Below are 15151 nucleotides of genomic sequence, written 5' to 3' on the forward strand. Positions count from 1 at the left end.
GTCTGTGACGTCACTGTCCTTAAAATCTGAACAGGTCATTTCACATCATTTGTCATATTTTCAGACCCAGATGGTTCAAAACAAAGGGACACGAGTTTTAGTGTTATAACTTTAAAAACCGAAGAATATGCTCTGAAGCATGAATATTTTTGTGTGCCCCCTAATTTGAGTATCGTCAGAGGTAGAAATGAGTTAACACTGCTACTGATGGAGTTTTGTAAATATATACAGGACTATAAATGGTTTTAAAAAAGGAATACAAAGTTATGACAGTTTTTTTTTGTTTTTTTTTTTAATTTTTCCTCAAATCACAGACAAAAATGTGATCTGGCCTGCACGCTGTTTTTTGTAGCGTCTGAACCATAGACATATGTTACGGTTAATGTAGAAAAACGGCTATTTTGCAAACTAGCCGGTGAATGTGTAAAATAGCCGTCAGGGCGGCTAATGTAGAAAAACGACTATTTTGCAAAGTAGCCGATCAATGTGTAAATTAGCCGGTGTTCTGCCAATTTTTGCTGCTTTGCCAACAATTGCTACCTAATGGTTTTCTACCTTTGCTCCCTACCCCACTTCCTTTGCCCCCAAGTGGTCCTTGTCACTTGCCAGGCTTGTTAATATGAATCGCTTGTTAATATTATAGATCCATGTTGCCAGGCCGTCATTGTAAATAAGAACGTGTTCTTAATGACCTGCCTGGCTAAATAAAGGCGAATGACTGAATGAATATCAAATTGATTGATTTATTGAAGAATTTATTAGAAGAATTGCATAGGATCAGGTACAGTTCCATGACAGTACAGATTCGCTGATACAAAGTCAACTAAAAGGCATTATTCCAAGAAAGCATTACACTTGTTTACATTTGAGACCTTTTTTAACTCATATAACATTGAATGACATACAGGTAAGAAGCAGTACTTTGTAGGGAAGATTGTAAAAAAAAAAAAGAAAAGGGGGGAATTACTGTTATTTTGCACCGAGAGAGACTAAAAAGGTGATGAGACAAATAGAATAAGTCAGGTAATACAAAACAAAAGCAGAAAACAAAACAAAAAAAACAAAAACAAGAAACAATAATCAGAAGTAACAGCGGGATGGGCAGTAGAGGCTTTGATTATTCCCAGTTACGAGTAGCAGCCTCGTGTAGGTAAATTTTTAGGGCAGATTTGAAGGATGTCATGGGTAGTGTATTTTTGGAGGATCAAATACTCAACACCCCATATTATCAATTTAGCGTGGCAATCAAACTTTGAAAATCGACTGTGCGCATGCGCAGAACCACAAAGTAGCATGTCTCTGCAGGTAGCAGAAATTGGCAGAACACCGGCTAATAAAACACATCCGCGCTCTCACAGCCTGGCCCATGCAAGATACTGTGGACTGCCTATGGCTTGGCAAATGATATGAGTGTATAATTAATACTGTGGATGTGTCAGACCCGACACTTTTTCGAGTAGTGTAACGTTATTCTTCTTCAACAGCCATAAATAGAACAACAACAAGCATGTGCAGCATATGGGATTCTTCCATTGGCTGCTGCACCAACTGACCTGATTGGAGATTGTAAGTGACTGGTTTGAAGCGCGAATTCCATCCATTCAACTGTGTGTCGTCCAAATATCGTTAACGAAACTAGATCGGACAACATGAGCACGACTAAGCGGGACATTTACTATAGGAAACTGGAGGTTTCGCTCAGCGGGAAGTCAGGAAACACCGTGGTGATTGATCGGGAGAAGTACGGGCTCATATCAGCATCCCTTCAGCGGCTGCAGGGAGGTGGAAAACCCCGATCCCCACAGGATTATGCCTGGATGAGAAAATACCACCTTGTTGACTGTAATGGTGAGAGTAAAATCGCCAAAAGAGGGCTGACCACACTGCTTGTAGCGAAAGAAGATCTGTTTGATGTGATCAGCGAGGCTCACATTAGAACAGGACATGCAGGGCGAAACATATTGATTAAGGAGCTGCAACAATCATATTTCAACGTGACGCAGGAGAACATCATGCTTTTTCTGGAGCTGTGTGAGAACTGCCAGCTCAAACATAAAAAGGTGAGGAAAAACATTGTTGTGATGCCCATCGTTTCCAACCACATGAACTCACACATTCACCGCCCTGCCGGCCAATTTACACATTGACCGGCTACTTTGCAAAATAGCCGTATTTATACATTAGCCGCCCTGACGGTTATTTTGCACATTAGCCGGTGTTCTGCCAATTTCTGCTACCTGCCGAAAATGCTACTTTGTGGTTCTGCGCATGCGCACGGTCGATTTTCAAAGTTTGATTGCCACGCCAATCATTTCTTGCACGATTTAAAATTGATAATATGGGATGTTGTTGAGTATTTGATCCTTTAAAATACACTACCCATGACATGAATTGCATTACACTTTGTGAACATTATGCGATAAAGAGATTATTTGATATTCATTCAGTCATTCGCCTTTAATTAACCAGGCAGGTCATTAATAACATTCTTATTTACAATGACGGCCTGGCAAGCGACAAAGACCACTTGGGGGGGAAAGGAAGTGTGCTAGGGAGTAAAACACAGTGAAATTGTAGCTCTACAAAGGTAGAAAACCATTAGGTAGCATTTTTGGCAAAGCAGCAGAAATTGGCAGAACACCGGCTAGTTTGCAAAATAGCCGTTTTTCTACATTAACCATAACATATACATATGAACACTTTATGTTGCAAATATTAGGCCTCCATTTGGATGCAATTTTAAGACAAATGCCTAGCTATAGATGTCGAAAAACGGGAGGGAAAATAGAGTAAAAAGTGGTTATAGAAATGAATGTATGTATTTAATAAACGCATTACCTAATTATATTTCCAATAAAAAAGAAGTAATTCCCGCCACTAGCAGGTGTTAACCAGACGGGGGCGCTAAAGCTTCCATCAACCACTCAGCGAAACAAAGAAGACTTCCCATCATGCACCACGGCCCGCGAATTCCAATGTTTACAGTTTTATAGCGTAAAAAAATAACAACCTTTAAAGATGTAACTTTTTATTTCTGTACAGTTTGGTCCCCCGTCTAAATGTAAGTATTTGTCGTATAATCATGTAATTTTGTCGGCACCGGCACTGTAAGCGAGTGTAAGTGAATTAACTTGTAGGAATTAAGATGTAATTTGGCGCAGGTCAACAAGGACTTATGTCATCATCTGTTTATACGTGTGATTGGATCAATTCCTAATAACGAGAGGTTTTCACGCATACAAGTGCTTCATTGGACATGTTTGTGTGTAGCAGAAGATGAGCAGCTCTGGAGACAGCTGTGGGAACAGCAGAGCAGCTGCAGCGTTTGAGGAGCTGTGGAGGAGGCTGGGGGAGTCTCACCACAACACCGTTACAGGTACAGGGTTGGGGGAAATCTTTATCTCGAGCATACAGAAAAAACAATTACATAAAACAAAAAAAAACAAAAAAGAATACAAATAAACAGTCATTAAACAAAATCAAAAGGAAATAAACCTTCATGCCCGAAAAGGAGTAAGAGGAAGTAAAAAACCTATGAGGTCCTACCTCTTGTTTCTATTTCAATTTTGCTTGAAAATAAAAATAAGAAAAAAATATAACAGCATGCCTTACTTTATCAAAAACATTATACCTGTTATTACCTTATAAAAATAGTACAGCACTTAATTGCAATATTATACCTGAGCATTATAAATATAAATATACTTGAACATTATAAATATTATACCTGAGCATTATAAATAAATATACATATACAATATATATATATATATATATATATATATATATATATATATATATATATATATATCTCTTATCATAAACAATATAATCATTATTATGTATACCATTTTATATACGTACATTATGCTGAATCCCCACACAATCAATCTTAAAGTCCCAAGGAGCTGTAGTGCCAGTCATCTGTTTGTTGGTGTTGGAGTACCAACCTGTGCTGCTGTGCTACGGAATTTGATGTACAAATTTATATGTAGAGAATCTAACTCTTTAAATAGCATTATCACCTGCTTAACAAATCCTGCACTCAGCTCAGTCAGGTTCACATCTACGTTGTGGAACCACTGGCGTTCATGTCTCTACACTTGCGCCTGACACTGTTTTCTTTTTGTGTCACTGTTGTTTTTAAGTCTTCTGTATTGTGGTTTTTGTTGTATTTTATATCGTGTATGTTATATGTATAATTTTCTATGGTACTATGGACCTCTTCTCGAGATGTTTCTTTAATAAAGTGTGAATTGAATTGAATCACTACCTCATGTCTCCTCTTCCCTGTATTTGGCAAACATCTTTTCTTTTGTATTTGCTTTTGAACCTGTAGATCAGGGGTCACCAATCCTGGTCCTCGAAGGCCGGTGTCCTGCATGTTTTAGAGTTTTCTCTGCTTTAACACACCTGATTCTAATTAATCATCGTCATCAGCTTGTCATTGAGGTCTGCACAATTCTCTTAACGACACAGTCACTTTTATCACGGTGCAATGAAGCAGCGAAACATGTAAAACATGCAGGACACCGGCCCTCGAGGACCAGGATTGGTGACCCCTGCTGTAGATGGACATCGTTTCAGCTCCTCACTCAGACTGTTCCATAGCCTCACTCCACTGTAGATGACCGGTGACATGTTGTGCACAGGTGTCAACGTCACCTAAAAGCTGCTTGAGTTGTAGCAGGCAAAAAATTAAAATGAAATAATAATTACTTGGGTCTTTTTTCCTTCTTTTAGAATTAGAGGCAAAAGTGAGCAAGCTGAAAAAGGACCGCTGTCTGTGAGTATGCTTCACTGTGGGTTCATGCATATCAAGGACGCTTGTGTTTAAGGCTGATATTTCTGAACTTTTAACCTTTAAACGTGAATGTTGTGTCCGTCAGAGATGCACAGAGGCTTGAGGTGTTTTATAATCGCAACCAGCAGCTGAAGGAGGAGAACAAAACCCTGCAGGACACAATCAGCCACCTGGAGGAAAGGTAAACTCCTCAAAGCCCAATGCACTTCTTTCATCAGCAAGTGGAGTAGATGTTCCTGGCTTGGATATCCTAATATGGTTACAAAAAACCCAACTCAAGACTTGTATGGGAGCAAGAACAGCATTGGCCATATTGACATGACATGTTTACTGTTTCCAGGCTCCGAGCTGGAGAGTGCCAGCGATGTGCCGTTTTAGAGGAAACCCTGAAAAGCAGCCAGGGTCAGAATCAGCAGCAGATCTCCAACCTGAGTGAGTTTTATCCCACAGAGAGAGCTGATCACCTTCCGAAGAACACGGTGTGTTCAAGCACTGATGTCATCTGTGAAATATTTAAATCAAGAAAAGAGGATGAGCTTACAGCTGCCCTTCAGACGTTTGTGTCGGCTGTAGTTCTTCTCTTTAAGCATCTGCTTCGCCTAAATGAATGAAATACTGTAACCAGCCTGCATGGCACAAAGAATATCTCCTGGCACAAGAACTGAACTATCTGTGATGCATATGAAAGTGTGTTGTCGGTCAACTGTGCAGAAAGTGAGAGAAACGACCTGGAGGATGACAAGACACAACTACAAGCTGAACTGCAGAAGTTAGAAGCCTCTCTGTAAGCTCTCAGATATTTTCACAATGCATTTCTTTATTTTTTCATATTTTACCAGCAGCTTTTGTTGTGTAAAAGTTCTTAGGATAAAGATGTTGTAAGTCAAAACATTCCCATAGCGGTTTCGCTTCTGGTTTTATTATATCAATTCTTCTATTCATGAAACCTTACTGATAGTTATTGTCTGTCTCCCGCTCTATAAGGGGAAGGACGTGTGATTCTCTTTTTTATTCAATGATGAGAGCAAAGTTTCAGTTCCCAGTTATGCACCGCAGGTGTTGTTTTCAGTTTGGAGCTCAAGGAGGATTCATCCCCGGAGCAGGAAGACGGCGTCATCCCAGACTCGCCGATCCTGTCGAGCTCGCTGCCGGCGACAAACCGACTAAAGAAACTTAAACACGTTGACAAAGTAAAGCACGTTCGTTACGCGGAGAGGCCTCTGTCGGTATCTGACAAGTCCATCTTCTTCGGTTCGTCCTCTTTAAAGCACCTCTCTCCTCCATCATCTGTCTGAAAACAGATTTATTTTAAGCTTTTATTTTGTTTTTTTCTTTCCTAAAGAGCCAAACGGAGCCACCAAATCTGGAAGAGCAGAGGTTCTTGTACCAAACACCTGCGAACTGGATGTGTCCCACATCCCAGGTATGGCTTCAGCAGCTGTGGGGAAGACAAAAGTCTCTCTATAAAAGCATTGTTAAGCTGGTTAAACTGAGAATTCACTGCCTGGCTGTGGGAACCTGTTTTTGATCCTAATCTGCTAAGTGCAATGATCTGACGGAGTAAATGTTGCAGTCAGGGGAAGTTGGAGCATGCTCAGTTGCCTCTGTATCTTGAATGCACGGAAACATGAAAGATGTCCGTCTCGTTCCAGAAGATGGGAACAGCATGGAGGAGGAAATTGCAGAAACCTGTCGCTTTGAACTGGTTGACAAGCATCAGAAGGTAGGAACTGTAGGACGATAGTATGTGATTATTTTACGAGAAGAGTGCACTGAATCTTATACGAGCCCTTTCAGTTGGTTAAGTGCTGCTATTTATGTTTCACTGAATCAATTCTCTCTTCAGAAAATGGAGTTGGATCGGAATCGGCAAACCCGTTCAAAAAGTCTGTGGAAGCACGACGTTCGCTTGAAGTAAGCACGACGACACCTGCGGTGGCTCCGCCTCCCCCGGGACCACAGTCACCTTTCTTTCCCTCCTCTCTAAGGCCTTACTCCCCCTCGGCCTCCCCGACCCCAGGGCCAGACTCCCCCTCGGAGAGATCCCCGTCTCTTCTCGCCTCTGCCAAACGCTTCTCACAAGAAGGCTCCGTTCCCAGGATGAAGCGGAAGAAGGGGGAGATCGACGAAGAGGTGCAGGAAGGGGGGGATGAGCGGAAGAAAGGCAAACGCGCGCAGCTTGAAGGGAGCAGACAGATAATCAGCAGGGAGGAGCTGAACGGCAAGGCAGGAAACGTGAAGGAGAACGATCAGGCATCTCAACTAACCGTAAAACAACACAGTTTGACCCGTACGTTCAGAGTTTCCTAGAACACAATAATGTTGTTTCCTGTAAACTCTACCATATCTGTGCAGACCGAGACGTCCAACCAGGAGCCAAACGGTCCTTGTTCAAGTCCTGCTTTCAAAAAGCCTCACAGTAAAACCAAAGGAGATGCAGACGGGAAGAAAAAAGCTCCCGTGCACCCACACGGAGACGGTGAGCTCTCTGCAGCGAGCATCGTCTCACAGAAGCATCTCTTCACTTGTTTGATGCTGATTGCTGAATGTTGTTTCCCAGTGGGCGGGACGGACACGGTGGAGAACATGTGGAGCATCGATCCTGCGCTCACTCTGTCCGTGTACGAACAAGGAGGAGACGAGGTACGACAAGGTCATAGACCAGCCGTGCTGCTTCATGGTTTATCGACAATCTTTGACTGCTCTTATATTCCAGGAAAAGGAAGAAGCGCAGCATCTGGGAGACCTGGCCGACACCGACTGCACCTGGATCAGCCACAGCATGCTGCAGGGTCGGAGAGAGGGAACTCAGGACAGAGGAAACGCCAAGTCTAGTACATATAACCCCGTTTGTACTGCCTCATTGACAGAAGGATTATTACTGAAAGCGCTTCTTATGAAGTATTTCAAATGTGGTTTTAAAAGAACGTGTAGAAATCCTTCGGTTAAATCTGTTTTCCAGGGTTAGGCGAGAAGGCAAACGACAGTTTGGACATGATGTTCGACACGACAGCTTATGGGGAGTACAAGTCCTTCAACACTTCACATTGCAGCCAGAACCAACCTGGTGATGAGGATGATGATGAAGAGGAGGAGGAAGAGCAGGAGTTTGGTAGGCACTGAGATACAAACACAACCAGCGTCATTTGACCAGTGTTTGTAAACTTAAAGCTTGACGTCGCCTCTTTTGTTGTTTTATTCCCCAAATTAGAACAAGATTCTCCTGAAGACCGCCCACGCCGGGGTAAAACAGGGTAAGAAACCCTTGGTTTTTCTTCAAAAAACATATTTTCAGATTTATATTGTCTATATACTTATATGGATAATTATGTAATAATAGGCATGTTTACAGAGTATTTATATAGATTATATTTATATGGATATAGTGTAGATATAATACTGTAATAGCAATCATGTAAATCAATAGTGTTATAAAGGGGTAGGAACTAGGAAAAAGTGTATACTTCTTCCTACTCCTTTTTTTCAAACATATGTTTATATGAAGATGTAAATGTTTATCTTTTTATTATTATTTTTACGGTACTTTCATTTTATATACATGTTCGAAATAAAAATTCATTAATTCATTCAGTCATTCAAATAAGGAGAGTTTAACAGGAAGAGTTCTAACGCAGTCCTCTCCGCGCCTCAGACAGCCCACGTTTGCACACATGGCCGTGATTCGCAAGAAAGACGAGAGGAGGAAACTGAAAGGCACGACCTGCAAGGAGTGTGAAGTTGTGAGTGTTTTTCCTCTCCGAACCGGACACTTTAAAGTCTGATCCTGCCGAAGTAACTGTGTTGTCCTGCAGTATTACGCTCACCTGCCGGAGGACGAGAAGCACAAGAAGCTGACCGAATGCTCCAGACACCGTTTCCTGTACATTCCTCCATCCACTCCCGAGAACTTTTGGGAAGTGGGCTTCCCGTCCACACAGACCTGCATCGACAGAGGTGACTCCACCATCTAAACTCTTCTTCAGAGGGTTTTATTTGTTCCATTCCCTGAAATGACTTTAAGATGATCTCTTCTTTGGTCGTAGGCTACATCAAGGAAGAGAAGAATCCTCAGCTGCGCTCACGGAGACGACAACCGCTCAACGCTTTATTCACGCCAAAGAAGCAGGAGCAGGAGCAGACATAAAACAGAGCATTAAACTGACTCGGTTACTCCAGGATTGCACGTCCAGCAGTCCCGTTACTCCGTCAGGAGGACACGGGGACACCAGGACACTGTCTTCTACACAAAGAGAGCAGCCAGCGGCCGTTGTGAACTGTGAACTCATCATTCAAACGTGATATCTACATGTACAGAGCAATTTCTTTGTTTGTGTGTTTGGAAAAATAAAAAAGAGACATTCACAAGTTGTCGGAGCTGCCCCGGGTCAGAGGAGGAAACATCTCAATACAATGGTTTCAATTCTTCACGTCTTCAGATTAAAATCCAGTATTTTGTAGTAGTCAGTCAGATGAGACGAAGGACATTTGTACCAGAGTTTATTTGGCGGACAGACCATCAAAGGCGTTAGAAAAATAAAGTAATCTCTTTAAGACTTGTCGGTTGTAAACACATCTGGACTTTTTGTCACGACGGCTGGGTATCGCTGTCGGAGTAAAGCAGCAGAGCCTCCCCGGCGTGACTCGTCACCACGCTGCAACACAAGAGGTCAGGAGGATGTTTATTACACTTCACTCGCTGGCGTTTACACAGATGTAAGCAAAGATGGAACAAAAAAGGACATCTAAAGCTTTAAACTACAAAACAACTCAAAACTTGTCACATCCAACTTAAATGAAAGTAAACCCAGAAGATTCCTGTCGGTAATTAAATTAAGCCAATTACTCACCAAAGACACGACGAGATGTTTATGTTCATGTAGAAAATAAATGGCGAGAGGGACATGGCGGTAACCTGGAAGTAATCAGGACTTGTTTTCTTAATTTTGCCTCTGGATGAGTACATTTTAGTATGAGATGATGCAAAAATCAAATCATTTAATTACCTTAGACAAAAAAATCCAGACCCTGAAGTGGTGGAGGGAGATCCCACGTTTCAGTCTGACTGAAGCCAACAACATGAAAAAACCCAGCAACGCACTGTCAACGAGGAAACAGACATGTTTGTTCTAAAGGTTGACACCTGACGGGTATTCCAGGAAGCAGATTCAACAAACTGAGTTTAAACCTGAACTCCGAGTTGACTTATCCTGAGATAGGAAACTCAGTTTTCGGTTCCAGAACAGCAGATATGAGTTAGTTCAATCAACTCTGAGTTTGTTAAGCTCAAGTTAAGCGCGTGCTAGAAGAAAATAAAAAGCCATCATCAGTAGAGCCCTGATACAGCGATTCACCATGGCAACCGGCGACAACAAAAGATCCACATACTTTTTTTTTTTTTTTTTTAACTTTAACATTTCAATTTACAAAATCCCTTTGAGGAAACATTAGTTTGCATCTGAAGATCCACATACTTCACACCACTGGAGTTAGAAGTGTTAAAACGTGCGTATGGCGAGTATGAGAGCATATTTCGGAAAAAGTTAAATTGCGTTTGTCAGATAGGCTTTTTCTGCTCTCTAACTCTTCCGCTTGCTGTCCGTGGTGCAGAAAACAGATGCGTATTGCATAAAGGCCCATTGGCTGAATTGACGCCACTGAGGGAGGAGACAGAGAGAAACTCAGGCTTTATTGAAGTAAACCTGCTAGCGAGCAGGTTAGGTTCACAGGGTCAGTTGCCATAGTAACTGACTCAGAGTTTGAGTTAAATAGCATTCTGGAACTGAAAACTCCGGGTTTCCCTCATCTCAGGCTTAACAAACTCTTCCTGGAATACCCGTCTGATGTGAAAGAGGAAAGAGTCCCTGAAATATCATGTGAAGTCTCTGGACTGTGAGTTAAATGATGTGGCGGGGCTTCTTCTGCCTCCAGGGGGTTTTACCTGGCGCAGCAGCCACAGTGGAACGTGCGGGACTGAAGAGACGGGAACTCCAAGGCGCCTGTCAGGTCACCTGTGGAGAGAGGAAGGTTTACAGGAGATACATGGAGCCCAGGCCACGTTTTACATGAAAGATGATGTCAGCCGCCCGTACCTGTGGGGTGAGCAGCGAGGGCCAGCAGCAGCACGCTTATGTGAAGACAGGAAGAGCTGTCAGTGGTGGAAACTGAACACAGAAGAACATCTGACAGGATCTTTGTCGGATTGACGCAAGAGTAGCTTCCCTTCCCTTGCATATTCCTTTGGCTTTTCTTAAAGAAATGTATCATAATTTTTTTTTATACCACAAAGCCAAACCAAACAATCTGCAGCACCTAAACTGCTGAAAGCCTGCTGAAATTAAGGTTTTTTTTTTCTTCATCCCTATCATCACCTGCATCTGCCTCACTCTTTCTTTACTACAGGCTACAACAACCAGCAGTGTGAGAATAAAGGGGGTTTTTGTTCATCATTAATCAAAGGAAATGTGCTACAGTTTAAAAAAAAAAAATACAGGCCAAACTTCAACACCGTGTGAAACCATCTTTAGCAGCAATAACTACAATTAATTATTTAGCGTATGACATTGTTAGATATTTAATTTGAAGTACTTTGAAACAGTTTGATTGTTTTAGTTTTTTGCAGTCCTTGTGTTTCTGTTACTGCAGGGCATCCAGGTCCAGTTTCAGCAAAACACGCCCAAATCACTACACTTGCACCACCGTGCTTGACACTGGTATGAAACGTTTTTGCTGACGTTTTAAATCTAGACTGTAACAACATGGGCCGGGCCATTATGACCATGCATTACCACTTTGGTCTCATCAGTCCAAAGGACTTTTCCCCCTAGAAGAAACTTTGCACTCAGAAGCTGCACTGCTTACTTTTTTTGAGGCAAAAACTTTCAAGTACTCATTCAGCCGACAGCAGTGTAACTTTAGCATCGTCATCCCAATGGGGACCTGTAAAGGTGTGAGGGGTTTTTACAGTTCCTCTAAAAATTGCAGCTTCTTGGTGTGAGGGGTTTTTACAGTTCCTCTAAAAATTGCAGCTTTTTGGTGTGAGGGGTTTTTACAGTTCCTCTAAAAATTGCAGCTTCCAACCCTGGGATGAACGTCCTGGAGCTTGGACTCCTGGGAAATCTAGCAAATGGCATGTCTAAACTTTGCTTTTTTTGAATTTATTTTATTTTCATTTTTACTTGATTTAAAACTTTTGATTTGCCATGAATCAAGAGTTTTGATGAAATCGAGACATTTAAATGAATTCTTACCTGAACAAGTAGTTAATGCACTGCTGTTCATAATCACTAGAATAAAAATATAAAACACAGACCTTGAGTCTCTGATGTCCAGTATTTGAGCATTAAAAGATGTTGCATGCTGTTTTTCGACCACAATAATAAGACACTAACCTCAGGTTATTGGACTTGGAGTGAACTTGAAACACCCTATATGCACCTGGAAATGACATTTAGGCAACATTCACTTTTCTCCTCTCATTTATTCTTCCAGAAAAGAACCATCTACTAGAGTTATTGTCTGTGTGACAGACGTGGATGTAAATGTGTAGCCTCACCGACACAGAACAGATGGCAGGCAGCCCACAGGTAACCGCTGTAGTCCAGCTACAAAAAGGAGAAACGGGTGAAGGCATCTGTGTCATGGCACATCTCACGAGTATCGTTACTGTTATTGGGAGTGTCGTTACCTGGGGGTCAAACAGAGGGAGGTTGAAGGCTGAGAGCAGCATCAGGCACAAGCTGGAGGAGGAACAAACGCACCACACATGCAGCCACGCCGGCGAGGAGAGAAAGCATTTTAGGAACGGGTTTCAACATCATGCAAATAAAACATACCGACTGTGTCGTTTCATAGATGCAACCTTTTTTTCTTTATCTATATGAATAACTGTATCAAAAAACACATACCTTATAAATTTGAGCCAGTGTGTCTTCTGTTGGGGAACAGACGCATTCAAACATGTTAGGAGGTTAAAACTTCTCCAAGATGTTGCATGTGGCTGTTGGTTAATCAAAGTCATGAGGCGCTGGTGGCTCTGACTCCTGTTATTGTTGCTGTGTGGTTCTCGTGATTAAGATGAAACGGCATGGAGAGAATCCAACACACGACAGGATGCACTTACCTCCCTCTGGAGGACCTTGATGATGCAGAAACTGACGACATGAGAGGAATTCTGCAGAGTGAAGAAGAAAGGAATGTCCTGCAAAGAGAGGAGGAAAAGAACAATGAGGCACTGTGGTTACTTTCTATGGAAAAATCAATCAATAGTTCATTTTGGTTCATCGTGCACGTTGCTCACAATTTGCAGGTATGCGACTTACGATGCGCGATAAGGCCCGAGAACCAGCGTAGATGTTTCCCACGAAGAGCAATGAGCCCGGAAGCCAGGAGAGAGCAGCGGACCTGTAACACGTCAAAACACTTCGTCTAAAGAAAAGCGTTTGGAGGGCTTATGCTGAAATGTAGGGCTGTGCGATTAATCGATTTTAAATCTAAATCGGATTTATTAATCAAAATCGATGTTAAAAAAGGAAAATCGGAAAATCGATTTTCCTTTTTTGCAGTTGGCTGCATTACAGACAGAGCTCGTCTAGTCTCAAGAAAATTGTAAATGTTGTCACTTTACTAAACTCAAGGAGGATTAACAGTATCTTTCAATTGCACTTCATTCTCAATAGGGAAATTTGTTTGCTATTTTTTTTTTTAAATAAAGATAAAATATTTTAAACAATTTATTCCATTGTCTTTTGTAGTTTTACCAAAAAAATCGAAATCGAAAATCGGGTTTTCAGAGAAAAAAATCTGGATTTTATTTTTGTCCAAAAATCGCCCAGCCCTACTGAAATGCTTCTCTTTATTACTTAATGTGAGGAAAACGGTAAAAAATAAAATAAATAAATACCTGGAGACCCGGCTCATCTCCACCCATCCCAGCTTGCCGGACATCAGAAGCAGAACCGCTCCAATAAATGTCTGCCATCTGCAAGTTTTTCAAGGTTTTCATTGTGTTAGTGAAAAGAAAACGTCACTTATACCTTTTATCGCTCATAAACAAGGTCTACATAACACGTCAGTGATCAGAAATGCCGCTTTAGACTATTAGAGATTCTTTAAAATTTCAATGAACATTATATTTCTTTGAAGAGCAATAATGTGAGTTAAATTAGAGATGCACCAAAAGTCATTTTTGTTGCTGATTCCTATTTCTTATTAACTGTTAACATTGAGTCTGATTCTGAATTAGTACATCTCTAATTTAAATAACTTAATTGACTTTTTAGGAGCATGTTACATGATTTCTTCCAGACACTCACCCTTGAAATAAGGTTGGATAGGTGAAGTTTAACACAGACAGGACAAACTACAAAGGGGAAAAAAAGGAAAGGTATCATTCAGGTTATGGTTTGAAATTTGACATCACCAAACCCCCAATCAATGATTCTTCCAGATTTGTCTGACTTTATAACTTATTCTTGTCTAGATGCAGTACATCCTTTTTACTACACACCCATTTTTACTCTCTATAGCTATTTCAACTAATATAAAATGTTTGAACTATGTTTTGTTTTATTTATGTATTTATTTGTACTTTCATGTTCAGTGTAACTTAATTAAAGGGGAGACTCAGGTGACATTAAGGTGCTGTAACTAATGATGATGATGATGATGATGATGATGGTGGATAAGCTTGTCAAGGGATCAGATCACAGTGTTTAAGATCAGACTTTATATAAAGCCTTGGTCTCTTTAACTTGTATCCTGGAGGAGAACACAACACCACCTGTCAAGTATCTGATCTAGACCGAGCTCTGCCTTTAAATTCGTCTTCAAACTAGTTTCTCGTGAGTAGACCGTAACACTCACCTTATTAGTGAAATATGACACAACGAAAACAAAGCTAAACGCGAGGCCAATCACGTGTCTTCTCCACTGCATGTTGACCCGCAGACACGCTGCAGCAGGTACATGATTCCTATGAAAGAATGTGCAGCATTTAATCTAATTGTGCCAAATGTTGAAGATCGGAAACTTCCTTCGCTGTCCCCAGACGACACGTCAAGACGTCGAGGTCAAAGATCGTCTATACTCGAGAAGATCATTCACTGGCTGGAGGTCAAACCAACCTGACTATGACGCAGCTGCCTATTACTATTTCAGTAATTAGCTCTATATATGTATATATACATGTATACATGTATACATACATATAATGTATATATATACAGAGCTGGGTAGAGTAGCCAAAAATTGTACTCAAGTAAAAGTACTGTTACTTCAGAATAATATGAATCAAGTATAAGTAGTCATCGAAATAATTACTTGAGTAAAAGTAAAAAAGTACTTGGTGAA

The 15151-nt window shown here is 41.2% G+C and overlaps 2 protein-coding genes across 3 annotated transcripts; one reads left to right on the plus strand and one right to left on the minus strand.

Moving 5' to 3' along the window:
* The first annotated feature begins 1618 nt into the window (after positions 1-1618).
* Positions 1619-9400, plus strand: rbbp8 (retinoblastoma binding protein 8). The gene is made up of 18 exons (XM_061714056.1): positions 1619-2060; positions 3274-3376; positions 4744-4786; positions 4890-4985; positions 5145-5406; positions 5491-5588; positions 5874-6055; positions 6147-6227; positions 6457-6527; positions 6651-6718; positions 6793-7057; positions 7160-7447; positions 7521-7638; positions 7767-7916; positions 8016-8058; positions 8457-8544; positions 8617-8758; positions 8848-9400. The coding sequence occupies exons 1-18, from the start codon at positions 1650-1652 to the stop codon at positions 8946-8948; spliced, it is 2610 nt and encodes an 869-aa protein (XP_061570040.1). The 5' UTR covers positions 1619-1649; the 3' UTR covers positions 8949-9400.
* LOC133423506 (transmembrane protein 241) lies at positions 9076-14854 on the minus strand. Of its 2 annotated transcripts, none has more exons than XM_061713702.1 (15): positions 14666-14854; positions 14116-14162; positions 13704-13781; positions 13123-13204; positions 12924-13001; positions 12709-12734; positions 12489-12540; positions 12357-12405; positions 12193-12238; positions 12052-12087; positions 10894-10928; positions 10743-10812; positions 9808-9901; positions 9652-9716; positions 9076-9456 (listed from the first exon to the last, which is right to left on the minus strand). In XM_061713702.1, exons 1-15 carry the CDS (start codon positions 14735-14737, stop codon positions 9390-9392), a joined length of 897 nt encoding a protein of 298 aa, XP_061569686.1. In that variant the 5' UTR covers positions 14738-14854; the 3' UTR covers positions 9076-9389. The 2 variants fall into 2 exon arrangements, with proteins under 2 accessions (XP_061569686.1, XP_061569685.1); XM_061713701.1 differs by having other exon boundaries at positions 10894-11045.
* Between the last annotated feature and the right edge of the window lie 297 nt (positions 14855-15151).

This window comes from Cololabis saira, chromosome 22 (genome assembly GCF_033807715.1).
Source record: "Cololabis saira isolate AMF1-May2022 chromosome 22, fColSai1.1, whole genome shotgun sequence".
NCBI classification, from domain to species: domain Eukaryota; kingdom Metazoa; phylum Chordata; class Actinopteri; order Beloniformes; family Belonidae; genus Cololabis; species Cololabis saira.